This window comes from Rattus norvegicus, chromosome 10, assembly GCF_036323735.1.
Source record: "Rattus norvegicus strain BN/NHsdMcwi chromosome 10, GRCr8, whole genome shotgun sequence".
In the NCBI taxonomy this organism is placed as follows: domain Eukaryota; kingdom Metazoa; phylum Chordata; class Mammalia; order Rodentia; family Muridae; genus Rattus; species Rattus norvegicus.
Window position 1 is genome coordinate 63,789,648 of NC_086028.1, and position 27,794 is coordinate 63,817,441.

General features: G+C 50.3%; 1 protein-coding gene across 2 annotated transcripts; it reads right to left on the bottom strand.

Moving 5' to 3' along the window:
• Window positions 1-226: 226 nt before the first annotated feature.
• On the bottom strand, window positions 227-27,794 carry Slc13a2 (solute carrier family 13 member 2). 2 transcript variants are annotated; one of them, NM_031746.1, is given in 12 exon segments: window positions 227-999; window positions 1,418-1,555; window positions 2,160-2,321; window positions 3,224-3,345; window positions 3,617-3,705; window positions 3,884-4,102; window positions 7,048-7,170; window positions 7,289-7,460; window positions 8,545-8,744; window positions 8,847-8,983; window positions 11,370-11,498; window positions 27,372-27,537. In NM_031746.1, coding segments are annotated over 12 exon segments (1,764 nt in total). In that variant the 5' UTR covers window positions 27,474-27,537; the 3' UTR covers window positions 227-828.

Consider the following 27,794-nt stretch of genomic DNA (forward strand, 5'->3'; position numbering starts at 1 on the left):
GGGGTGGGACAGGTAAGGAGGTAGATCGCTATATATTGTCTGACTCTGGACCCTGAAGGCCATGGCAGGTTTGAGCCTGTTCTTAAGTATCTAACCTTCATCTAGCTTCCTGCGGGCTGCCATTTTGGATGAGGGTCCATCTTTCTGAGCACCCGGCATGGGTCAGCCTGTCTCCTCTGATCTGGTGGGACCGGTTTTTCCAGCTGGAGGAAGGGTCGGTGAGGAATTGGCAGGGGCAGAGGGTTTTATGTAAATGTCCAGGGAGTGCTCTGGGAACGGGGAGGCCGGTTTTCCCAAAGGCACGCAGGGACTGGCAACTCCCAATTAGCCGCTGGTGAAGTCACTGCAACTTTGCTGGGTGGCTGCGCCCACTCCAAACGGTCTGGCAGGGGTGCGCGACCTCTGCTTCCAGGCCCTGAACACCGGGAAACACCCGGATTCTACTGAAAATGAACAGCCTTTAATGCACCTTGGAGTTCCTGCTCCCAGGGGCCTCCTGCCCAGAGTTTTAATAAATACAGTGCAAAGAGATCTGGAGGCCTAGCTGGGAGCCAGAGTGCAGGTGCTGTTACCATGCATACAACTACTGAGAAGTCCTCATGCCATACCACACACAAGCGTCCACGCACTCCACACGGAGGCGTGAGCATCTTCCTCTTCACTGGAGAGAGAGCACACAGGATCTAGGCAGACACACGAGTACACGATTGCGCGTGCGCCGGCCTATTCTCCATCTCTGGCCCGGGACTTGGCGTTTGGGGCGCCCTCTCCTGGCTCTAAGGAGTGGCACCGGCGGGTTTTCCTGAGCAGAGCTGGGTTGTAGGTAGTCTAGAGGCCTCCTGGTACAGTGGAATTAGACGGATTGAGAAGGCACTGGCTTGTGTTGGAGTGGGCCCAGGAGGGGAATGTGTCCAGCTTGAAGATGGGGATACTCCAGCTGTTGATGGATAATGTGATAGCCAGCACTCCGATGATATTGAGCAGGAATCCAGCGCGGGCCTAGGATGAGGCAACCCAATGTGAATCAGAGACACACCCCTCAATTATCAGGGGTGCTCAGAACCCCTCTCATCAGCAAAGCCCTCCTTGGGAAGTCCTGTCTTCAGTCTAACCTGCAGTCTAACCTTTGTCTCTTATTTGACTGAGCCTAACAGGGAAAGTGGGGGTTCCTTATATACTGTGGGGGTTCTGGGCCTTGTTTTCTCTTAGATCATTACATTAAATGGGCATGCTGCACCCCCCACCCTGGACATCCAAATGTCCCCTCCCTTATTTGTGGTCTGGTGCTGTAGAACACAAAAATGTCAGAGCTCCCCCCCTACCCCACCCTACGCGTCCGTGCCAGCTCTTCTCTGGGAACTTCAGTGACTCTCAGGCAGGTAGAGGGCAGAGACATTCCCACTTCCCTGCCACTCACCATATCAGACACCTTGAGGCCTCCAAAGGAGAATACAATGGCGTTGGGTGGAGTGGCCACAGGTAGCATGAAAGCCAGGGAGGCAGCCAGGGTGCAGGGGAGCATGACGTAGAGCGGGTGAAGACAGATGGCTTGTGCCTGGAGGATGGCGGTGCACATAATTCATCCCAGTTCAGGCTCAGTGGGAAGGCTAGACCCCAGCTCTCCTGCCTCTCCCTTTTGGGGGCCTGCCTCACCGTGCCTTCTCTCTGTCATGAACCTAGTCTCTGGGCAGAGCGCTCTGGGTGACCTGGAGAGGGCCCCTTGACCTCTCAGAAAAGATGAATGTGTTGCCCTGCCCTTTGGGGTGCAGTGATGGGAGGGGCTCATAAAACTGATCTCAAAGGGGCTCAGGAGGTGTCATCAAAGGCTGTGGGAACACGCCTGAGGAGGAAGGGGCTGGGGACGCTCCAGGGAGCAATTTTACCCCCATCACTTCTGGAATGACCAGAACAGGGGATTGGGTGGGGAGGTGGGTGAGGCCTCCAGTCAGCCCCACTGGGATACTCAGAGAGTGATGTCACCTGAGACAGGTGACTCAGGGGCCAGAAGGCCTTAGGACCTAAGAGTTCAACATCTGGAGAAGAAGGGGGACACTTAGGAGATTCTCTCCATGGAGAGGGTTAGACCAGCCACTCTGACGGGTGTGGGGACAGAGAGCAAACAGGAGGGCTGCCTGGAGGAAGCTGCAGTGTCAGCTCACCATGGAGGCCAGGATGGGTAGAAATAGCGTAGTGGTGGCCACGTTACTGGTACACTCAGTGAAGATGGCGATCAAAAGGCAGAGGATGACTGCAGTGGCTGATGGCGGTATGTGCTGCAGTGGGGTCAGTTTGTCTCCCAGCCATTCAGACAGACCTGATTGCTGAAGTCAGAAGGAAGCAAGATATCTAAGACAGAACTGTCTGGGTTCCTCAGGTTCTCAGCTGGAACTCTGGGAAACCCTGTCCCTGCCCATACCTTTGTGGCCTTTAAGTCAAACAGCTCTGAAGGAAGTTGGTACCCAGCTAGAACCAAGGGAGCTCCCTGCTGCTCCTTGAGACCAGTGGAATGAGGAGGGGGGAGGTTCTAGTGGGTGACCTGGCTATTTGTGGGTGTAATCACCTTACTTGACTCCTTGGAGACCCTGGTTCACCTGAGTCCTCTCCCTGCTGAGCATTAGGGCATAAGGGACCGTGCTCCTGACAGGGAGGGGGAGCAGGGCCTTGAACAGGCTGGGAAGAGGCTATTGGGAAAATGTACAAGTCCCAGGGTAGGAAGAGCTGCCCATCTGGCCCTGCCCAGTGTCATGCCAGGCTGTGGGACGTGCTGTTAATACTGTGCCCAGGCACTGTGTTCCTGTCTCCTCCACACCAAGCAAAGTGCCTGGCACAGACTGTCGATGCGCTAATCACAGACCCAGGAATCTCCTATATCAACCCTTGGCTCAGCTCTGCTAGGACCCGGAGGTCCAGGGCTGCAGTATCCGGAATTTCAGTTCTTTTTGGACGGAGAGTCGAGAAAGACACTTCGGTCCCCGGAAGGCTGTTATCTGGCGCCCCCTGGAGGCTTACCCTGGCACTGTATTAAGATGATGCTATCCTTGGTGCTTAGGCTCGTTTATTGCACTGGCTTCAGAAGTTCGCGGCTGGTGTTGGGTGGGACTGATCGCCGAGAGAAGCCTACTCTCCTTTGAGCTTCAAGAACCCATCTCGGGGGTGGAGGTGGGGGAAGGTGCCTAAGCGTAGTGTGGGACTATCCCAGGGTCTCCCTCAGACAGACTCTCACCTCACTGCCTTTGGCCAGGGCAAAGCCCCCACCCAGCAAGATCACGATATTCCAGGGCATCTTATCGTTCACTGTCTTCCAGGTGAGGATGGCAGGAGGAGCCTTCAGCTTCCCTGGTTTTTCTACTCCCCAAGCAGACAAACATGGTCACCAGAAGTGAATAGGCCTCCCCTCCCCTCCTTCCTAAGTGGGTTCCTATCAGATCTTAAGGCAGGTAGGAGGGAGCCCCCTCAGTCTTCCCTCTCTGTAGGATTCCGACTCTGTCCCTGAGTCCCTGTGTCTTCGGCAGGTCACCCCAATTCCTCTAGGAGCTCTGTCAAATGTGGTAGAAGGCTATATACCTGCTGACAGGGGCTGCCGGAGACCCTTCCCAGCCCCAGGCCAGGTGCTTACTTGGGTCCTGCATTAGTCCTGGGATCTTGGAGGGTATGATGAACATAACCAGGCTGATGAAGATGGCCACTGTCCCATCTGACGCCATGCTGTGGGAGGGTGGGAGGGAAAGCTGAGTAGGGACAGAGAAGGGTCCCTCCCATCAGCCTGCCCCTGAAAGAGACACCCTGTCCCTTCCTCAAACCCCTTCCCTCTTTCTTCCTTCCTCTTCCTGCTCTCCAGTGCAGAGGCTCAGCCATTCTCCCCTCCAGCTCTAGCAGGTCTCACCTTTGCCCTTTTTCATTGGCGAAAACTGTGTCACCCCAGCCTGGGAAGAAGCCCGGCTCTCTCGTGAACCAGAGCACCACCAGCAGGACAAACAGAACAGTGACAGTCTTCTCTGCAAAACTCATGGGCCCCAGCAGCCTGTACTGGGTCTTGATGACCTGGAAAGCAGCCTGCTTTCGTTCCTCTTCCCCTTCCCCAAAGCCAAAGTTCTTCCGGAAGCTGCAGGCAGAGACGGGGACAGTGTATAAAGGGTCTGCATCAGGAATGGGCAAGCCCTAATGTCCTGGCTTTAGAAAGAGTCCAAGACCCAGAAGGGCATCATGGCCCGGCTCCCCCACTCAGACAGGGACTTGTATAACCCAGTCTGACCTTGAACGCCAGGCGTTCAATAATATGCTCAGACTATGTGGGACTGACCGGGGAGGAACCCAGGGTTTCATGCATGCTAGATAAGCTCCCCTCTAACTGATTTACATTTCTAAGCCTTTGTTTTGTTTTGTTTTTAGCCTAAGCTGTTCTCCATTTTTTGATCCTCCTGCCTCTGCCTCCTGAGTACTGTGGTAATAGGTGTGTACCACCATGCTTGGGTTGGGCTTGTGGCTTTTCTTCAACAAGAAAGCTACATTCTCCTGTCTTCCTCACTGTGTCCCTTCCTCTAGAGAGTGTCTTGTACTGAGGAGCCCTTCCTGTCCAGGATGAGAAGGATGAGTGGTCCAGACCCCAAGTGACTTCAGGTCCTGAAGCTGTCTCCTTTCCGTCAGTGTTCCAGGAGTTCCTGCTCCACCCTGGGGATCCCTACCGTCCTTGGCAGTACCTTCATAGTCCTTAGCCGTTTAGAAGGCTTTGGCTGCCTCCTCCTGCTGTTTCTTTAACTCGGACTGGCATTTTACTTCACGCTTGAGTAAGTCTTATCTCTTGCTGGTCTGTGAGTTTCTCAGGGCAAAGAGCGTGTTTCACACATCTGTGACTCCTCAGAGTATCCAACAGTGTGCTGACTTCATCAGCTGCCCCCTTGCAGCTTCAAACCCTAACCCAGCCTTCTTGTACCTTCCTGAGTGATTTGTTCAAAGTACGGTTTAACAACTTGCGGTGGCTCCCCTCTGCCTAGAAAGAATGGATGAATAACTATGACCCCAGTAACACTCAGACCACCATGTGTCCAGTAGACATCACTAACAGATTACAGACTCCAGTTCAGATGAACCTTAGCAGGACATGTGACTACTTTACTCCATTTTATGTTTGTAAGACACAGTCTTGCTGTGTAACCCAGGTTGGTCTCAAACTCATGGTCCTCCTGCCTCAGCTCCCCAGGTACAGAGGTGACAGCTATGTATTACCTCATCCGGCTACATCAATCTCAACATTGATCTCCAAAGTATAATGAGGATTAACTCAGGGTTGAAATCTACCTCCTCACCCTGGCACCTCAAGGTCAAGGGTCCAACTCTAAACGACACACGAAGTTCCCTGTGGTTCTTTCCCAACTTCCTCTTTGTACTATAGCTCTTGAGAAGCAGGCTTCCCAGACACACCTAGGCCTTTCTGGCCTCTGTGCTTTGTGCCTGCCTGTCCTGCCTGGATGCCATCCTGCACTTTTATACTGGGCTGACTATCAGTCCTGTGAGATTGATATCATGTCCAGGAACGTTCTGGAATGGCCACTCCCTGTGCTCACCTTTCTCTCGGCTGCCACCATATCATCATGGCAAGGATGAGGATTGGCCTAAGGACTGGGAGTCCCAGTGTCTAGGACACGGATAGGCAAACAGAAGAATCACCTCAAATGCTTCTCTAACAAACTGTGCTCCTTGAGGAATCCCCAACTGCTCATCCAAGGACGGTGGAGCAGTATGGGAAGGTGCCTGGCTGGGGTCTTCAGGACTGGAGAGATGGTTTAGTTGGTAAGGTGCTTGCCATGTGAGCATCAAGGTCTGAGTTCAGTCCCAGCACTCATAAAAAAAAAATGGCTGTAGGGATGCAGAGACTAAAGGTTCCCTAGGGTTCACTGGCTAGCCAGTGTAACCCGGATGACTTCCAGATTCATTATCTTGCCTTAAATAATAAGGGGAAGCCTCCACATATATGCACAGATGTGCTTCAACTGGAGCAGGGGCTGTCTCCAAACCTGTCACCTGTCTTTAGAATATGTTCCCCTAACTCGGCTGCCTTGTTTGGCCTCAGTGGAAGAGGATGAGCCTAGCCTTGCAGAGACTTGATGTGCCAGGGTGGGGGATATCCAGGGGGACCTCCACCCTCTCAGAGGAGAAGAGGAGAGGGGATGGGGAAGGGACTTGTGAGGAGGGAACTGGGAAAGGGGGCAGTGATTGGGATGTAAAGTGAATAAATAAAGATAATAAAATAAGGGGAAAATGATTGAGGAAAACAGCTAATGTCAACCTCTGGCCTTTACACACAACACACACACACACACACACACACACTCAGACTCACACACACACATACTCTCATACTCAAACACTCAACACGCACACACACACACACACACATACTGTCTCTCCCACACACATACGTACACTCATACACACACATATACACACACTCCACACATATTCCATTCACACACACTCAACAAACATACATATATAATACACTTACACACAACACACACATACACGTACTCACACATACTCTCACTCTTACACACACACATACATACACTCAACCCACACACACACTCAGACTCACACACACATACTCTCATACTCACACACTCAACATACACACACACATACTCTCTCTTACACACACACACATACATACACTCATACACACACACACTCTCAGACTCACACACTGTCATACACACTCAACACACACATTCTCTCTCTTACACACACATACATACACTCATACACACACACACACACACACACACACACACACACACACACACACACACACACACACATGGAGGAAGCAGGATTTTCCATTCCAAAATTCACCATTCTGTCAAACTCATCTTGCCCATCTGCTAACAGGGGCAGCATTCTGCACCCAGTTATTCTCTCGTGTGGGAGGACAAGCACCTAAAGAGGGAGAAGGCTTTTCGCAGCATGGTCTCCCACCACGTTTGGATGAAACAGAGGCTCCTGGGGGTACGGGCAGGAAACTGGGCTTCTCTTACCTAAGACACCACTTACTTGACACCCAGGAAGAGGACCTGTAGCCATAGCCAAGCCAGCAGCAGCAAGATGATCATGGTGGGGAAGGCGAAACCAAACCACGAAGCAAAGTTCACCACATTGCCATTTTGGGGGAAGAGCCTGATGAAGGTGACATGGGCTGTTGTGTAACAGTGTCCCTGAAACTGCCTGGTCCCATTAGTCACTCAGTGAGAGTGCAAATCCCCTTTGTCATGCTGCCCCCAACCCCGGCACTCACGAGTTGACCTGGCCTTGGAGCACCAGGTTGGGCGTGGTACCCGTCAGGGTGGCAATGCCCCCGATGCTGGCTGAGTAGCAGATGCAGAGACTCAGGCCCTGGCTGAAGCGGTGATGCTCTTGGGTCTTCTGTGTTCTTGGCTCTGAAGGAGCAGATACAGGTTGTCCATTATCTGTGAACAAGGACAAGCATGTGGGAACAGGGACAAGAGTAACTACAGGAGTCTTGGACGGGTTCTGAGGCCTCCAGGATCTCCTGTCAGCAAACTTGAGCTGGGCAGAGGCTGTCTCCAGATTGCGGCATTCTCTGGAGCTTTGGGCTTCTCAGACCTAATCTGGTTCAACAAGTCTTGGGAAACTGAGGCCCAGAGATGCAAGGAGGGTTACCTAGACCGAGCAGGAGGAATAAAGTCCAGAAGACTTCCCACTTCCCAGACTTTAGCTTCTTTTTTTTTTTTTAAAGATTTATTCATTTATTATATATAAGTACACTGTAGTTGTCTTCAGATACACCAGAAGAGGGCATCGGATCTCTTTACAGATGGTTGTGAGCCACCATGTGGTTGCTGGGAATTGAACTCAGGACCTCTGGAAGAGCAGTTGGATGCTCTTAACCGCTGAGCCATCTCTCCAGCCCCCAGACTTTAGCTTCTTAGCTTTGTTAGTGGTGTTTATTATTGTTACTGTTGCTGTATTACTGGGGCTCCACTGCTAGGCAACTGCCCTACCCTTGAGCTACACCTTTAGCCCATGGTTCTTGGCATTTAATATTTTGGAAACAAAATTATTGTTGTTATTATTAATAATAATTGTTACACACATGCATACACACACACACACACACACACACACACACACACACACACACCCCAGTGCACATATGGAAGTCAGAAGACAACTGACAACTTGCAGGAGTCAGTTCCCTCTTTCTATCATGTGGATCCAGGGATGGAACCCGGGTCTTCAGACCTGTTCGTTGCCTCCACTGGCATTTTAAATCTGGGAAAGCCTCAGGAAGACCTAGACAGGTTGGCCATTCCTCCCTCTCTCTCTCTCCCCATGGGGTCCAAGATGACTACTTTTGTAGTCGTGTTAGATCTTTCCCAAGCAAGGAGGGTCTGAGGACAGGGTCTGTTTTGTATCTCTTTTTTTTTTTTTTTTCCCCGGGGCTGGGGATCGAACCCAGGACCTTGCGCTTCCTAGGCAAGCGCTCTACCACCGAGCCAAATCCCCAACCCCCTGTTTTGTATCTCTTACCAAGCTTGGTCACCTCCTTCTGGGGACATTCTTCCTGGAGCTCAAAGGTGGGGTTATTATTGCCTCCCTCCACGTCCTTTTTGGAGCCCTGCAGCTGTTCCAGGACTGCATGCCCGATGGGTACCATCATGGCTGTGGTGGCTGTGTTGCTAATCCACATGGAGAGGAAGGCTGTGACCAACATGAAGCCCAGAAGCAGCCTAGAGCCAAACAGACAGACAAACAGACACACTGCCACTCCAGCTTTCTTGCAGACATGGGACGCCTGTTTGTTTCTCCCGCCCTGGCTAGTGTGGACTCACAGGGCAGGCCGCACTCCGATGATAAGAAGCACTTGGAGGGCAATGCGTTTGTGCAGGTTCCAGTGTTCTACAGCAATGGCCACCATCAGCCCCCCGACAAACAATATGTTGGTGTCCTTGAAGTACTCTATGCAGACCTGAGGAGAGCAGGGATATATCAGAGACTCTGGGGTCTCTTCCTATACCACTGAGCTTATGGGAACCATCATGAGATCCTTACAAATTGGTATTCCCTTGGGACCTCAGATCCAAACGAAAATGGCCTTTGGGCCACTGTCCGCTGACAGGAGCCAGGTTCCCTATTCCTCCCAAACTCCTTTTCTCCTCTCAAAGGCAGGGAGACTCTAGCCTGAATCCAGCTGTGGTTCAAGTGGAGAACTGGGAGATAACCAATTTTCTGCTCTTTCTAGAAAGTATGTGTCGTCCGTGGGCCAGTATCATCACCATCCCTGAGACGGGTTACAAGTCAAATGTTCAGCTGGGCTTGGTAGCTCTGTTGAAGTCCCAGGAGCAGGAAAGCTGTGAATTCTAGGCCAGCCTGGGCTACACAGTAAGACGCTGTGTTAAAATGAAGGAGAAGGAAGAGGAATAAGAGAAGGAAGAAGGAAGGGAGGAGGAAGAGAAAGAAGGAAGAAGAGGAGGGAAGAGGAAGAGAGATGAGATGGAGAGGAAAATCCTTTAGATCTGGCTGAGTTCAGGCGCAGGTCGGTCTACCTTATCCGGTTTGCTCCTCAGTGCAGGTAGTTCTCGTGTGATTCAAATTAAGGAGCCATTGTGTTAGAAGTGTAGCTGCGGGCCGGGGAGATGGTTCATCAGTTAAGAGCACTTACTGCTCTTCCAGAGGGCCCGGGTTCGGTTCTCAGTGTCCCCATGATGGTTCACAACTATCTCTAACACAAGGGGACCCAATGCCCTCTTGTGATCTCTGAGGGAAGCAGGCACAAATGTGATGCACATACATGTACACATGCAGGCAAAACACACACATCAAACACATACATCTTTTTAAAAGAATACACAGCCAGCCCTCTGATAGATTTTTGTGTGAGCCATCTGCATTCATGGATGAGGTAACCTTGTGTAGAAATTGCATCTATTCTGAAGGGTACAGACTTTCCTGCACATCATTATGTAAAGTCTTACACTTATTTACATGTGTGAGTGTGTGCATGTGTTGTGTGTGTGTGTGTTGTGTGTGTGTGTGTGTGTGTACACATGTACCATGGCTTGACTGTGGAGGTCCGAAGATCTACTATGTGGATCCCAGGGATTGAACTCAGGATGTTAAGCTTGACAGTAAACACCTCTATCTCCTGAGTTCAATCCCTATTTTCTTTCCCAGCTCTATTTTCTTTCTCTCTCTGTTTTTTAAAGATTTATTTGTTTATTTATAAGATTTATTTATTTATAAGTACACTATAGCTGTCTTCAGACACACCAGAAGAGGGCATCAGATCTCATTACAGATGGTTGTGAGCCACCATGTGGTTGCTGGGATTTGAACTCAGGACCTCTGGAAAAGCTTTTGGTGCTCTTAACCACTGAGCCATCTCTCCAGCCCTCAGCCCTATTTTCTGATACATTATAGAAACTATTCACATTAGATATCACAGGGAAGATGTGTCCTCTTACTTTAAAAACACTATACATCTTATGTAAGAGAATGAAGCATCCTGGGAATCCAGAGGGTGTCTTAGAACAAACCTTGGCTCTGTGGAGAAAGAGAGAGAGAGAGAGAGAGAGAGAGAGAGAGAGAGAGAGAGGGAGACAGAGAGAGAGACAGAGAGAGACAGAGAGAGAGAGACAGAGAGAGACAGAGAGAGAGACAGAGACAGAGAGAGAGACAGAGAGAGACAGAGAGAGAGAGAGAGACAGAGAGAGACAGAGAGAGAGACAGAGACAGAGAGAGACAGAGAGAGAGAGACAGAGACAGAGAGAGACAGAGAGAGAGACAGAGAGAGACAGAGACAGAGAGAGACAGAGAGAGAGACACAGAGAGAGAGAGACAGAGAGACAGAGAGAGACAGAGAGAGAGACACAGAGAGAGAGAGACAGAGAGACAGAGAGACACAGAGAGAGAGTCACAGAGAGACAGAGAGAGAATGGAAGAATGGATGGATGGATGGATGGATAGGACATTTGATCTTTTTGTTTGTTTTTGACAGGACCTACCTACGTAGCCCAGGTTGGCCTTGAACTTAATATCCTCCTATCTCAGCCTCTTGGTGCAGCCTTAAGGATGGTGCTACCAGGACCAGGTGTTGGGTGAGTTCCTTCATTGGCTGTCGTAGGCCTCCTCTTGTTGCAGGCCTTGCACCTCTCTGGCAGGGCTCCTCCCTCCTACTGTGAATGAACTCTCACAACAGCCACACATTTCTAGGATACTCTCTGCCTCCTGGCTGATCCTCTCTCATGCCCTCTGCCTCCTTTCATGACCTTGTGATGAGGCTTCTTTGGTTCCAAGACTCTAAGGAAGATTTCCTTTTCCCTGTGGTCTTTCCTCCTGTGGATGGGAGTGCTCACCTCAGAGGCATCCATGATGCCCATCAAGGGGAAGAGGACGATGGGGAAGAGGGCAGTGACAGCCAAGGGCAGGGCCTCGGTACACCACAGCAGTGCCATGAGGATGATGGAGTAAGCACAGTAGGCTTCCTGTGGGCAGGAGGAGAGAAGCAGAACAGTTGGACAGCACAGCTACAATCCCTTCCGCCTCAAGAGATACCAGGCCATTTGTACCACACGAGGAGAGCTTGTGGACACTTGATCCAAGTCCAAGGTCCCATCACAGGATGGAAAGGAACAAAGAGCTGGGATCCAGCTCACTTGGTAGAGCGATCCTAGCATGGGCAGTGCCTCATAGACAATCCCAAGCCATGCAGCCTGTAAACCCAGCATTTGGGAGGTAGACGCAGGCTAATCAGGAGTTCAAAGTCATCCTTGACCACATAGCATGTTTGAGGACAGCGTGGGTTATGCCTGGAACATTATCTTAAGTTTTGATTTATTTCTTTTTGTTGTTTGTTTTGAAACAGAGCCCTGGCTAACCTGTAGCTTACTATGTAGACCAGATTGTCCTCTGCTGCCTCTGCTTCCTAAATGCTGGTATTAATGAATTAATGGTATGTGTCACCAGTGAGACCCTGTCCCAAACTAAAGAAGATGTTCTCCTCTTGTCTTTGACCTTGAAGCCAAGACTTTTTTTTAAAAAAATTTTGGTTTTGTTTTCTCTGAGACAGGGTTTCTTTGTGTAACAACCCTAGCTGCCCTGGAACTCTGGAGACCAGGCTGGCCTTGAACTCACAAAGATCTACCGTCTTTGCCTTCTGAGTGCTGAGATTAAAGACATACGCCACCACTGCCCAGTGGGGCCAAGACACTGTAACAAGCCCCATTTAGCTCAGGAAGACTCTGGGGCCCCGGGAGAGGCAGCTGAGAGAAGGGTTGCCACAGGAAGGCCTTCCCTGCTCAGGAGTCCCACCCTCTCCAGATTTAGTGGTTCTAGAGTGGGGGTGAAACTCAGGGCTTTATGCATGCTGGGTAAGGCTTCTACCACTGAGTCCTATCCCCGGACAGAGTCAGCTTGGAGGCATCTGGATCCTTGGAGCCCAGGATCTATGTTTTGGGCCCTCAGTTTTGAAGCTAATCTTGTCTGAGGGAAGGAACCCCCAGGAGTTCTTCTTGGGCCACTCAACTCACAAACCAAGGCACAGTTCACTTTTACAGACTATGTGAGAGCTTCTTCCAGCCTTGAATACATAAGAGATTTGGGGCTACTCTGAGGCACAGCTTTTGGGTACCAGAAATTCTCTTTCTTCAGGCCCACAGATCCTGACCTTAAGCCTAGAATAGCCAGAGGCCAGACATGGGCCTAAGACCTCAGGGGTCCAGCCTTCTTGGCAGGGCCTCTCCCAGAGCCAGGGAATGATTACCTAGAGGGAGGCCTCTGGGTAGGGACACCTGCCCAGACTGTTTGCTGAGAAAGGAACAGCAGGCAGGGTTTTTGTAGGCTGAGGGCTGGGACCCTGATCCATTTAATGTTTGCTTTCTCTTTATACCCAGCAGCCTTAGTACTCTGATGAAGAGCATGAGGAGGAGAAGTCCCAGGGAAGAGGAAGCTGTTATTGAACAACTTTTAGGACTTCTGGGTTGAAAACTTAAGTGCCATTAAGGTGGGTGTGGTGGTCTTACTTTATGGAAGTGCCCAGAGAACAAGAGGCTTGTTCAAGGTCTTTGGAGAACTAGGGAGTGGCTGAGTTAGGACAGGCACTTGGTTGAGCGACAGGATTGCGTAAGGCCCTGTGCTCCAGAGAGCATGCCCTTGGAAATCAATAAGAAGGCACTCTTAGAGCTTCACAGAGTCTCTTGGTTGTCTCCAGGCAAGCTCTCATTTAATTTAGTGATGTCAAGAATTGATTGAACACTGAACCTCTACCCCAGTCATGGGCCTGAACTCATTAGCTCAGGGGTAGGGCCCCTATGACCCTTGACCAGAGGTCTTCCTGCTTCCTCAGTCAGCTGGTTTCTGCTGATGCCAGTTTTTATTTTGCTCCTCTGTACTTGCCTGGCAGGACAGACAACTGCTTACCCACCCCTAGGACTAAGGGCAGGCCATCCCCTCTGAACCCTTGTGCCCCAAACCCTAGAACTGCATGGCCAGAGATAGGAGGTCAGAGGTCAGCACAGGTGGTTCTAGAAGACAGCTGTGCCAGGTATCCCAAGCTGTCTCCCTGCCAGGCTCCATGGCCTGTGGGTTTTGAATGCTTTCCAGTCATATTCAGTTGTTCCTTGAGGTCCCAACTGCTGTCCCCCACTCACAGATAAGAAGAGAAAGGTGCGCATTGATTAGGTCAACATGTCAAAGTCACACAAATAGTAAGTGGGCAAACCAGGCCACATGGCTCCTGAGCCCTGCCTTTACCTCCCTCCTCTGCTTAATTCTTCCCCTTTTCGAGGGGCTCCGGCTCCCTGGGACTGGACAGGGAGAGAACTGGAAGCCAAGCAACCATCTCCCCAGGGCCTGCCACTTCCTACTGCCCAGATTCGTTAAGGGGCTTTGTTTTATTTATTTCTGAGTGTGTGTGTGTGTGTGTGTGTGTGTGTGTGTGTGTGTGTGTGTGTGTGTGTGTGCAGGCCAGGGTCAGCATCAAGTGTTGTTCCTCAGGAGCTGTCAGCCAGATCTTCTCTCTACCCTGCAGCTTACCTGTCAGGTGAGGCTGGCTTCCCAGTGAACCCCAGGGATCTGCCTGTGTCCACTTCCCCACCGCGGAGGTTGCTAGCATGTACTCCAATACTCAGATTTTTATGTGAGTGCTGGGGATCAGATCTGTGCACTTATGCCTGTAGGGCAAGAGCTTTACCAACGGGACTGTTCTCCAGCGTTCGCAGTGTGGTGGCTCATGTCTGTGACTAGGAGGCCGAGGCAAACTCTGGGGCTCCTGCCACTCTCCTGCCTCAGTCTTCTGGCGTGTGCCACCCACAGCCAGGCTTCGGCTTTGAGGTCCCCTTATCACACTGTCAAGGTGATATAATGTTGATAATCACTGGAGAGATTACAGGTCCTGTATGCCCAGGATGGGGCTCCCGCCCTCACCCACTCAATAGTTCCTCTTAACTCCTCTAATGTGTCTCAAAGTCCCATCTAGCCACCTTGACCCTAGTGGCTTCAGTCCCAGGTCCACAGTCTACCTCCCTAGCAGTCTGCAGAAGCCTAGTGCATCTTGCTCACTTGTCCTTCCTGGATTAGGGGTTCTCGGCTGGAGCGTGAACTCCGATGGACGAACCATGCTGTCCCTTTAGATGTGTCTAGTGAGGGTTGTGAGCACAGTCAGGAAGGAAGTCAGTGCAGACTGCCCTGCCACACAGATGGCTCACTGTGAGTCTGGTACTTCATGCTTACACTGGGACGCATTCACCAGAAACCATACCCTACCACACATTACCATACCTTACCATACCTTGCTAATCATACATTACCATACCTTACCATACCTCATCACACCTTAACGTATTTGCCATACCTCACCATACTTTACCACACCTTCCACGGCTTCCCATACCTCACCATACTTCGCCCCTCACTTTGGATTCAGTGACTAAAAAGCGACACTCAACACTTGATTATAAAGTAGGCTCTGTGTAGCATCGTGATGCTCGTGTGTGAGCCTTGCACTTGGGAGGTAGGTAGAAGGGTCAGGATTTCAAGGACATGCTCAGCAACGCAGGGAGTTTCAGGCCAGCCTGGTTTTACTCAAAGCAAAACCAAAACCAACCAACCAAAGAAGCAGGGCCAGAAAGATGGTCCAGTGGGTAAAGGCACTTGCCATCAAGGCTGCGATGTGAGCGCAAAACCTAGAGCCCAGAGAGAACCAATTGTCATAAGTTGTCCTCTGACCTCCACGTGTATGATGACACACATGTGCATACACACAATAAATAAGCACATACATATAAAATAACTCAAAAAATCCAACAACGGAAAATGTAGGCTTTGTGTTGGATAAGTGTGCCCATGTAGACAGATGATGTGCTTTGTGCATGTTTGAGGTAGGTGAGGCAAAGTTGTCTGTTTTAATTTAGAATTTAATTTCAACTTGAAAATAGGGTTATGGAGCTCAGGCTCGTCTGTGCTGCTGTCACTTTTTTTATTCATATGTCCTTGTGTGTGTGCGTGTGTATGTGTGCATGTGTGTACACACAGAGTATTTGACATTGGATATCTTTCTCAGTTGCTCTCCACCTTAATTTTTTTGAGATAGGATCTCTCACTGAATCTTGCTGACTAGGCTAGTCTGGCCAGCCCCTAAGCTCCAGGAATCCTCTTGGCTCCAGTGCCACACAGCTGGGATCACAGGTGCTGGGAATCACAGGTGCTGGGATCACAGGTGTGTGCCGACTGTGCTCGTTTTTAAAACTCAGACACTGGGAATCTAACTCACCGTTACACAACAATCTTTTTACCCACTGAGCTGTCCTCCCAGCTCCCCATTGTCCTGATTGGTTGGTGACTTTGTTACAGATATTCTGTTTTTGAGACAGGGTTTCAGTGAGTTTTCCATGCTGACCTCCAACTCTGGGACTCAAATGACCCTCTCAGTTCAGCCTTTCAAGTAGCTGGGACAATAGGCATGTGCCACAGGGCCTGGCTGTGTTACAAACATTGGATTGTGGCTATCAGATACTGGACACCTGCCCACCTCAGTTCTGCTTGTCACCTCCGGATCCATCTCAGCATAGTGTTTGAAAGTGACACCAGCAAGGAGACACATTATTTCTAAACTGCAGTGAGGTTTTCCTAGAAACTATGATTCATAACTCTTTTCCTTTGCCAGTCTTCATTGTTTGTTTTGTGCATTTTCAAGTAATATTCTGAGAAGGAGTAAAGGAGACCTGGCAATGCCTTGACCCACTTTTTGAAGGTGGGAGAGTCCAGCTTGGAGCTAGGGTGTTGCCAGGGTTCTGTGAGGTTCTGTGGTTAGTCTCCCCAGAGGGCAGGCCACTGGGGAGTCTTTCCCTTCTGCACCATACAATGTCCGATTCCAGGTCGGCATCCGCAGCTCTAGGGATGGGGATTTCAGGGATTCCAGGCCTCACTAGGACTCATTGGCTCACAGCTGAGAACTGTGAACGTGGGCTGGCAGCCCTGACGTGCAGCCTCAGTGGCTTACATGCTGACCTCTGGCAGCTCCCCTGGGCCACTGGGTGGCGCAGATCTTAGGGGCACAGTTTCCATTTGGAGGGAGGGCAGAGCCTGTGCCAGGATTATTAGTGGACCCAGAGCTCAGGCAACAGCAGAGAGTTTTATAATGAGCTCTTTCTGCCTCCTCCCTCCTCAGACCTGGAGGGGAGGGCTCCAACGCTGGGTCCGAATTGTAACACTAAAGCAACTTATTCTTGTCTTAGTAACTAATTCTTTGTTGTTTGGTGGCTCGGCTGGCGGGCATGATCTGCCCAAGTTCTCTGAGTCCCATACTGGACCTGGGTGCCGGGTACTGCACACTTTACTCTTGCCGGCTCTGCTCCAGTTTGGCCAGACATTCTCTCCCACGATTCCCTTAAGTCCTCTGTCCTCACTCTGGCCACAGAGGCCTTTGCACCAAAGTCCCTCCTTTTGGACTTTGCCCTCCCATTTTGCCCGGTGGATGCCCGCTCATTCCTAGATCTTAGCTAGGTATTCTTTGGCCAGGGGAGTCCCTCCCCCGTCTTTTAGAGCCCCAGTCTTGCTCTACAGCTCATGATGGAATCTCTGCCTCCCAAGGGTTGGGATTACATGTGTGTGCCACCGGGCCTGGCAGCATTCAGTTTTATGAAATACGTGATTAAGCCATAGACTGTCCAAGACTGCTTCTGCTGAAAGAACGAACAAACGAAAGAGTGAGTGGCTCCGCTGTCAAGGAGTCCAGAATCTCTGTGGGCTAGGTGGGCTGGCTGCAAAGCCAGCAGTGGACAAGGAGCCTTACGGGAGCCTCCAGGTCCCAGACTGCCGTCTTGTTTATTTCACTGTGGAAAGAATACATCTGCTCAGAACCTGAGCGCCCAGGCCCAGCACAGTTGCTGCATCCTTGGACAAACCACTTACTGCTCTCCTTGGATAAGCCCTTAACCTTTCTTGGATTTGTTTATACCCTAAAAATACGTGAAAGGGCTTTTTCCCCAGCCATACACAGATGTGTCTCTTTCATGGGAAGAAAAGAAACGCTTTTCCTGGTGGGGATAGGAGAGTGAGGAAGTGGGCTAACAGGTGTGAATGTGTGGAAGTGGGTTCTGTACCTGGTGATGGTAGGTGGGGTTCATCAGAGAGAGAAGTAAGTGTTGGCCTTAAGGAGAACCAGGCAGATATAGGAGACGTACATAGAAATGACGAGGCCAGAGAAGCAGGGCAGACAAGGGCTGTAGATGTCCTGGCCTTTACCTGTCAGAGGTACAGCACACAGCTCTGTGGTGGTAGCAAATGCCCATGATCTCAATGGTGCCCTAGGTCATTCCTTCTGGTTATTGAAGGTTAACCTGGGGCGGGGATGACAGGCTCACAGCAGGTCATCCCCACTGCCCTTGAGCCCCAGAAAATGGGGATGCTGCCACCAGAGTGCAGGGACATTCTCAGGGTTTTGAGTAAACTAGGACATTTAGGTGGCAACTTGTCAAGCACCACAGCAAAGGAAAGCCCGAAGAGTGAAGGTCCCTAGAGGAGATGCCCTTCCTGAGCCCCAACTGCTGGACTGTGGAAGACTTCCAGGAAGGAGATGCTGAGCGGGAGCTGAGGGATGTGTAGGAGTTCAGTTGGTGGACAGCAGCGGAGAGTAGATCCAGAGGGGTGCAAATGAGGCAGAAAGGTCAGGAGCCTGAAGAGATGTATGCTTGAAAAGATCTTGTCTGCCTTGAGAGAGATCTAGAACCTTCCCTAGAAGAAAGGCCTATGAAAATGGAAAGCCCTTGAAGGGTTGAAGCAGAGAGAGAGAGTGTGTGGCAGAGAGAGAGAGAGAGAGGAGAGAGAGAGAGAGAGACAGAGTTAGAGAGACAGAGATACAGAGAGAGAGTGTGTGTGTCAGAGAGAGAGAGAGAGAGAGAGAGAGAGAGAGAGAGAGAGAGAGATGGGGGGTGGGGGACTAGCTAGGATGGTGCAGAGAAGGAAGGCCATGTAGGTGATATCATGGTGGGCATGGGAAAGCATTTGTACATTTGTACAGGGACCTCTGATGGAGGTTTCTTATCCTGTGTTGGGAATCAGGAACCCCTTCACTGTCTGAAGAAGGCTTCATTTCCTCAGACCCAACCTTTAAAACATACAAGGTAAAACAGCACAGGACCCTGAAGAAGGAAATCTACCATACTTAAATGAAGAGAGACTCTGTGTGTGTGTGTGTGTGTGTGTGTGTGTGTGTGTGTGTGTGTATGCATGTGGTGTGCGTGTGTCTATGTGTGTGTGTGCACTATGTTTATGTATGTGTGTCTGTGTATATATATGTATGTGTATGTATGTGTCTGTGTGTATGTATGTATGTATGTATGTATGTATGTATGTATGTGGTGTGTGTGTGTCTGTGTGAGTATGTCTGTGTGTGTGATCTTTCCCAGGAATAACAGACAGATGTTAATTGCCTGAGCCCCACCCCACCACCAGCTTCTTTAACTTTCAGCAGGAGTGTGTGCTTTCCCATCTCCTACTTCCAAGTGACGACCAGCCAGAGAAACCAAATATCATCCCCACTGGGCGACAGTACTGAGTGGCCCTCTTCTAGAGCCTTCTCATGCTAACAGCCCCCAGTCAGGGACACTTGAAGTCATTGTCCACTCTAAAGCCTCCTGAGCCTCCACCTGCCTTTGGGGCTCTGCCAAACACAGTGATGGCGGCTGATGCCTTTGTTTGTTCTCATTTGGGGGAGTGCTTGGTTCCTGATAGGAATGGCTCCGTACTATCTCCAAGGACCAAGGGAGAGTCAGCCCAGGCTTCCTTCTCTCTCCTTCCTTCCAAAACAAAGCTCTTTCACAAAAAGAGTTGGTCCAAGTGTGAGCACCCAGAGGCAGTTTGGGAGAAACCATTTACACTGTTTTTCCTTTAGTGTTTCTCTGTATAGCTCTGGTTGTCTGTAGACCAGACTGGCCTCCAACTCTCTGAGTTCCTCCTGTTTCTGCCTCCCAACTACTGGGACAAAAGGCATGCACTGCCGCCACCACCACCTGGTACAGGCACAGTTTTGATCTCAGAATGGAAGAAAGTCAGAAACCAAAACATTCCCCGAATGCTCTGTTAGGGACTGGCAGCAAGAGGTTGCAGCCAAGCTGGAAGAACTCATCTCTGGGGCTCACGTAGACGCTAGCTGATAGCTTTCTCAGTGCCGGGCTTAGTAGAGGTACCAGGATTGCTAAGTTTAGCAATGCATTCCATCAACCTTTCCCAGCCACCACAGAGATGTTAGTTCAGATACAGAGTTGGGTACCAAATGGCCATTAAGTGACCTAAAGATAATTCAGTAATTCTTGATCTGCAACACCCCAACTCTTCACAATTACAAAGTTTTAACTAATCAGTTGGCAAAATCCTCAACACAGCTATGCCTTTCTCGGAGAACCTTCTCTCTCTCTCTCTCTCTCTCTCTCTCTCTCTCTCTCTCTCTCTCTCTCCCTCTCTCTGTCTCTCTCCTGGTCAAGGTCTCACTTTATTACCCATGATGCCCTTGAACTCCTAGGCCTCTTAGGCTCAAATAATTCCCACCTCCATCCCTCGGCTCAGTCCACCAAGTAGCTTTGAGGATGACTCCTGACTTCACAGTTTGTGCCTGGAGGTAGGCCTGCTGAAGAGTGGACTCAGTCAGGCTGAGTGACATGAACTGGCATTCCCACAGCCTGCTGGGAATTAGATCCTCCCAGTAGCCCAGGGTCTCCATGCAGATTGTAATCAGGGTTTACCAAAGACTCTACCTTCCTTTCCCATGGTGCTCCTATGGGGTGCTGATGGGCCAGGTCATGAGTTAGTAATCAGCAGGTAAAATCTACATGAGGGTACTTTCTGTCTCCATTGCAAGGGATCTCCTGGCTTTGGGGGACGGGGAGGGGGGATGACTCTCTCAAATCTTGCTTCTAGGTGAAACCTATCTCTGTCCATCCCAGCTTCCCCTCTCTGCTGGGGACCCCCACTCACCATTTGGGGCTATGTGACAAGACACAGCTCTGAATTTCATAGAAGCATCCATGCATCCAAGGCTCTGGTGGGGCCGACAGCTCATCTGAAGAGCTGTGGGCAATTGTGGTATCCACATAGGGCCCAGAGCCTTCTGTGTTCTCCAGAAGCCAGGGGCAGATGGGACGAGTGTGTGGCGTTTGTGGAGCCCTGGCATGGGACACCCTGGTGCTGGGGTTGTCTCTCCCCCTCAGAGTGGCCTTTGGTGATCAGAAGGTCTGCAGATGTGTGACAATGGCCTGGAGTGGGTGAGAACCCTCTACCTGTCATCTACCGGGCTCCAAAAGTCATCCTCTATTCTCTGTCTTCTCGGAGAGATGGGAAGCCTCAGAAGACAGAGAGTCTAAATAAATCCCTTGTATAGATGCCCCCCGCTTTGGGGCAGGAATAGCTTGTCTGGAGGATGCATGGAACTGTTAAGGAATTCTGCTCTCCTCTGTTCTTAATGTAAACACGGTCATCTCAGCTGTTCTCCGGACAACATGGCACCATTACTGATTTTTGCAGATGATCTTCATAGGTTCCAAGAGCTATTGCATTTTTTTGACTGACATAGTTATAGGGACCCGAATGTGTTGGTTATCCCTTCTTGCCTGAACCACGAAGTCCCCACTACTCCCCCAGCTTCACAGGGCTGCCATCGGCTGCCCTCTCCCCTTCTTTCTGAACTTGACTGGCACAGAACTGTAATCTCGAGGGCCCCAACTGCAGCACTGCTGTTCGCCCTGTCAGCTCGCCAAGCTCATCCCTGCGTTGGCACTTTGCACCTGCTGCAGGTTCTGCCTGGACAGTTCTTCACCCAGAGCTGGGTCTAGCTGGCTCTCACTGTCACTCTGGTCTTAGGGTAACTGTCCACTCCCTGGGAGGCCTGACTTGAGCCCTGTCCTAAGGGCAGCATTCCCCGAATGCTCTGTTAGGGACTGGCAGCGAGAGGTTGCAGCCAAGCTGGAAGATCTCATCTCTGGGCCTCACGTAGACGCTAGCTGATAGCTTTCTCAGTGCCAGGCTTAGTAGAGGTACCAGGATTGCTAAGTTTAGCAATGCATTCCATCAACCTTTCCTAGCCACCACAGAGATGTTAGTTCAGATACAGAGTTGGTGACCATTAAGTGACCTAAAGATAATTCAGTAATTCTTGATCTGCAACACCCCAACTCTTCACAATTACAAAGTTTTAACCAATCAGTTGGCAAAATCTTCAACACAGCTATGCCTTTCTCCGAGAACCTTCTCTCTCTCTCTCTCTCTCTCTCTCTCTCTCTCTCTCTCTCTCTCTCTCTCTCTCTCCTGGTCAAGGTCTCACTATATTACTCAAGATGCCCTTGAACTCCTAGGCCTCTTAGGCTCAAATAATTCCCACCCCCACCCCTCGGCCCAGTCCATATATGTCAACAGTTGCTGTACTGCTTCAAAGCTTGGGCAGTACACTCTTTTGTACCTGTCCCTATGTTACCACACTCTTTTGTACCTGTCCCTATGTTACCCCCACAGGAATGACAAGTCCCCCACATCCTCTCTCCAGAACAATACATGGTACCTGCCATACAGCACCGAGTGCGAGGTTCACCCATGGGGGTAATGAGTTTCTGCCTTGGTGCCTGCAAGGCTGTGCAAGTGCCACACTGTACTGTATCAGCTGACACTACCCAAAGGGACAGCATTTCATACAATGGTTATTGCAGGCCTTCCCACTGCCTGTCCTCTGTCACCTCTCACAGCTGTGGTCCCCCCCCCACCCCCCGCCATTCACTCTATCTTGAGGGAGCCACTGCATGCTCCGAGTGCTCCAGCCCTCTTGCTATATCTGTGTGGCACAGACACCTGTCTCCTCCTCTGGATCCTAACTACATTGAGCACAGAACATCTGTATTTTGTCCTATGACCCCGGGAAAGAGCCAGGAGATCACAAGCATTAGCGAGAGGAAAGTGGGGGGCTTGACTGGGTGGTGATGGAGGAGGAGGTTTGAGGGGGGCTGTAATGGAGGCCTCCTGTCCTCTCCAGACAGCTTCAGACAGAGACTGTAATACCAGATTGCTGTCTCAACTTCTTTTTCCAGATGGCATTGAAAGCAAGTTACATTACCCCTCTGGGCTTCAGTTTGCTGGTCTATGAAATGGAGACAGCAGCAGAAACATCATGGTCGAAAAGAGGCCTCTGTAGGAAACAAGTGAATTAAGTCTTCATGGTGCTTGGCCCAATGTCAAGCACATAAAACTTATCTAGTAAATGTCAGCTGTTTCGTTACAGCGGTCTGAGCCTTGGCTTGGGCTCTCCTTCCCATGTTAGGGGCCAGAGGAGTCTGTAGAGAGGAAGTTAAACTGCTCCCCCCCAGACTAGGAAGGAAGTAAACAAACACACGCTTACAGGGCCTCGCATATGCCAGGCTGGCTCCAAACTCGCAGTATAACTAAGGATGACCCTGAACGTCTGGTCCTCCTGCCTCCACATCCCAACTACTGTGATTACAGGACTGTGCCACCATGCTCAGTTTCTGCAGTGCTGGGGACTAAACCCAAGGCTTCATGAATGTTAGACAAACACTCTCTACCCACGGGTACATTCCCAGCCCCAGACGCACTCTTTCAAACGGGGACCGCCCTGTAAATAAAGTGCCAGAGTGACTAGTGTGACAGAGGGGGCTTCTGAAATAGGTCGAGGTGAAGTTGCAAAGAAGGAGGAGGATGTACCTGAGAGGAGACACCAAACAGAAGCAGAGGGAAGTCACTGGCAGCAGAGATGGGATGCAGGGAGAGTCTGGGTAACTGGTCTGCGGTCCGGAGCCTCGGGCCAGGGCATTGTGAGTTCATACTGATTGCTAAGTCAAATAGGAAGGCCATTGGAGTTGGAAGGAGGTCCTGGGAATGCCCCTGATAGCAGGGTGAATGTCAGGAAGGCAGGGGACAGGGGAGAAAAGACAGGGTAGAGAGGCTGCCTAGGTGGGACTGATGCCATTCAGAACACAAATGTCCCCAGCTTCTGACAGTCCCAACTGTGACTGGCTGATTTTAGGATCTTCCCCCAGGCTGGTAACTTGTGGTAAGAACATCTCTGGTGATACTGGCGGAGGTAAGGAGCCAGAGCTCCGGAGCAGGGGAAGGAAGATCAACAAACTGTGCTTTCCCTAACTGTGTCATTAGGCTGTGGTTAGTGGGTAGGCATTAGTGGATGCACAGTGTGTTTTCCATTTATTTTTTTTAAAGATTTATTTATTTATTATATACGAGTACACTGTAGGTGTCTTCAGACACACCAGAAGAGGGCATCAGATCTTATTACAGATGGTTATGAGCCACCATGTAGTTGCTGGGATTTGAACTCAGAACCTCTGGAAGAGCAGTCATTGCTCTTAACCACTGAGTCATCTCTCCAGCCCATGTTTTCCATTTATAAAAGCCTCAACTTAAAGTGAGTTTACAAATATTTAGGCCAAATCTTTTAAGTTCAGACTCCATTTTTTTTTTTTTTTTGTTCTGGAGCTGAGGACTAAACCCAGGGCCTTGTGCTTGCTAGGCAAGCACTCTACCACTGAGCTAAATCCCCAACCCCCCAGACTCCATTTTTAAAGAACCTGACCTAAGTTTGAACTCAGGTAAAATTAACAAGCTAGTACGTAGCATTAGTTCTAAGTTACTCCCACCAACAAAACCCGAACCTAATTCCAGTCTCTAGGTTCACCCCCAACAAGACCAGCATCTCCAGGTTATTACCCCAACAGATCTGCACCCCTAGGTTACAAGCCCACCTCCTGACTAACGACCACCAATTCAGATGGAAATAGAGATTAAGTTTATGATTTGATTCCCAGCACCAGCCAATTATGCTAAAGCCATACATAGCAGCTTTCCAATCAGATGCTTGCACACTCAACCGCACCCCCCCCCCAACTCCCCTGCTTGCTGCTTTCTGTAAAGACTTGCCCAGATAGATATTTGGGGTTCCTCGCCCCAACAAAAACCATCCTGTGTGTTGCCCGCCAGTGTGCTTGGGGGCCTGAGCTGGCTCAAATAAAGACCCTGCTGTGAGTTGCATCAGATCAGCTCCTGTCTGTTTTGGGGGTTTCGCTAACACTTCTCTGGCACTACAGGATCACAATCCAGAAACTTTTTGGAGTGTGTTGGGGCGACTGCTGGTGTGTTAGTAGTTGGGGGAAAGTGGACCATCCAGAATGACCTTGAGTCATGACTAGCATCGAAAGGCATTGAAACGAGTAAGACTATGGGAGGAATGGAGGAATATCTTCTGAGATGCCAGGCTGAGCTTTTTTTTTTTTTTTTTTTTTTCCTTTTCTTTTTTTCGGAGCTGGGGACCAAACCCAGGGCCTTGCGCTTGCTAGGCAAGCGCTCTACCACTGAGCTAAATCCCAGGCTGAGCTTTGATTTGAATGGGAGAAGTCTATAGGCTGCTTATAGAGAAATGTTTGTGTGGACCAAATACCGGAGTCAGTTGGCTAACACAGTTGTAGAGGTTTGTAGTAGTATCCTAGACTAAGGTCTTGTGAGCATAGGGATTCTTGGGGGTGGGGAGGTTCTTGTTTTGTTTTTGAGGCAAGCTCTGACCACTTAGCCCAGGTTGGCTTTGAGTTAATCGTGTTATTTCAGCCTCCCAAATGCTGAGATTAAAGGTGGGTGATACCACACCCGGCTAGAGGGATGCTTTTCAAATTATGAGACAACATACAATTACCTGGCCAGAAATTGGGAGGGGTTTGAGGTAGGGGCAGGACAAGAGGGGTGCTGGGAAACCTATAGAGTCTGACGGAGAAGGTATCACCAAAGTCAGATGACCGTCTGGGACAAATGCTGCTGCAGGGATGGGGAAGGAGAGGACGGGCCTTGGGTTAGGACCCTGGAAGCTGGCGGGGATCTGGGTAGCAGAGTCAGCACATGTATATGTGTGCATGCAGGCATACTCTGAGGCTCACTACTAGGAATGAGCATAGAAAAGGAAGCCGGGCACAGAGAGCAACGGTTCGACATGAGAAGCATAAAATCTGGTTTATATGTCAACGGGCGCAGTCGAGCAGGGGAGGAGAAATAGACCATACAGGAATAGAATTCTGTGAGGGATGGGAACCCAAAGTTCTGAGGAGGGTCTGGCCTCTCAGGACAGTTGAGTCAACAGAGGGCAAGCAGAAGCAGGTGGCAGGGCCAGGTACAGCAGAGCAAACCCCGGAGTTTCACACTCTTACCACACACACCATACATCTACCAATAGGTACAGCATTCTCGCAACAACCCAGCTCCCCTCTGCCACATGATCCCTGAGGCAAAACAATGAATCTTTCTGAGCTATTGTGTGCCTCTCCCAGGATGGTGGTGGTGTCACACATGTTCCAGCCTGTCTGAAATCTGAGCAGTCCCCTGCTTAGAGACGCCACTTGTCTGAGAAGGTCATCTCAAAAAATCAGTCCAGCCTTATCACTGGTCAAGTGTTAGGAGCCATATCCTGGGCCTCCTCCCTCATAGATAACGCAAACCAAAGGCCTCCTTTGATTTCCTGATCTGTAGCAATAAGTAGTGGCTCATGGGGCAGTCCCAGGGGTGTGAGACACTCTAAGGGCAAGATTCAATGTCGGTTTTGGAGACAGGGCCACACCTCTAGCTCGGCCCCCTCCAATTCATGCCATTGGCAAAGGAAGCTGGGCTTTGAGGTTAAGGTATAAGGCCGCCTTGGAGCTTCCTTTCCCAAAGCCCTAGGATACCTTCATTAAAACTTAGGGATTTTTTTTTTCTGAGACAAGGTTTCTCTGTGTATCCTTAGCTATCCTGGAATCCATTCTGTAGGCCAGGCTGACCTTGAATTCACAGGGATTCACCTGCCTCTGCCTCCTAAATTTTGGGATTGAAGTCGTGCACCACCACCGCCCAGCTAAAATTTAGGGATTTTTTTTTTTGTCTGTGTCTTTGTTAGTTTTGATGATACTGGGGATCAAACCCCAGGCCTTGCACAAGGCAGACAAAAGCCTTAATCTTGAGCTACATCCCCAGACCTCCAGGCTAATTTAAAATTTGATATTTAATGTCTGTCCCACTCCAGACAGGGTCTATGTAGCCCTGGCTGTCCTTGAACTCTTTAGATTAGGCTGGCCTTGAACTCAAGAACTGTCTGCCTCGGCCACCTCAGAGTTCTGATTTCAAAGGCATGTGTCACCACACCCAGATTTAATTTTCTTACAGAGAAACCCAAAAGCTCTACAGAACCAAATTCTGTCTTGGGACTTTGAATAACTGACTTACCTTCCTTTTCCCCATCTGCAAAATGGGACAGTGGGACCCATCTCATAAGATGAAGCACGTCACAGGCAAGGGGGGAGGGAGTTCAAACGAATAAGGGTTATAACCTCTTGAGATGGGAAGGAGGCAGGCACCTTGTGCTCTGGCTGTGTGCACAGAAAGGGGTCCTCCTCAGTGGCCACCCATGAGACTGCAGGTGAGTCATTTATTTTAGTATTACCTGGGAGGGCACAACTGCCTGAGGCCAGCTCTCTCCTACTTGTCCTCTCAAAAGTTAGATACCCACTTGGCCCTTCCTGTCCCTGGCTGGCACTGAGTTCAGGGCTGAGTGGGTACACAGTAGGCAGATAAGCTCATCTGTCGGCTCCTGTGTTTCCTTTATGCAGATGGCTTTCTGATCACAAACCGGTAGTCTCCAAGGTACTAGAGCGGTTTGCACAGGAACTTTGACAGCTGAGCACCCTGCAGAAGCCACCCTTGGCTCTCAGAAAAACCGGGAGGTGGTGGCCTCACTTTCTGGGGGAAAACCTAAGGAGGCCCCTCTTTGACCCCGACAGTCTCTCCCTTGTCACCTCTCGAGTTACTTATGCAGAGGAGTAAGACCCACGGGTCCTTACCTTAGTTTGGACAATGAGTGGCAGAGGCAACAGGAAAATGGGCAGACAGAGCACAATCAGGTAGAAGCGATAAGCCCATAGTGCCGGCCAGCAGGTGGCCATGGTGTGGACCAACCTGTCCGGGCTGAGGCTGCCAGAGCAGCCTCGTCCAGGAGGCACGGAAAAGACTGCAGGTACAGTGCACAGCAGGTGGCCTGGGGCAGCTTATATAGAGCCAGAGGAGTGTTAACCATTGACCCACCCTGGCAATCAGAGTGTTTTTGGAATCAGGAGGTGGGAGTAAGGAGGAGGGACGGGCAGGAGGAGTAACAACCAGGAAGACTTAGCTGAGGCCAGGCAGGGTAAAGAAATAAAAGCTTCAGGTTACAGGAGGAGAGCAGCCCGGATTTCACTACTTCAGGGCACAGAGGCTGCTGGGGGAAC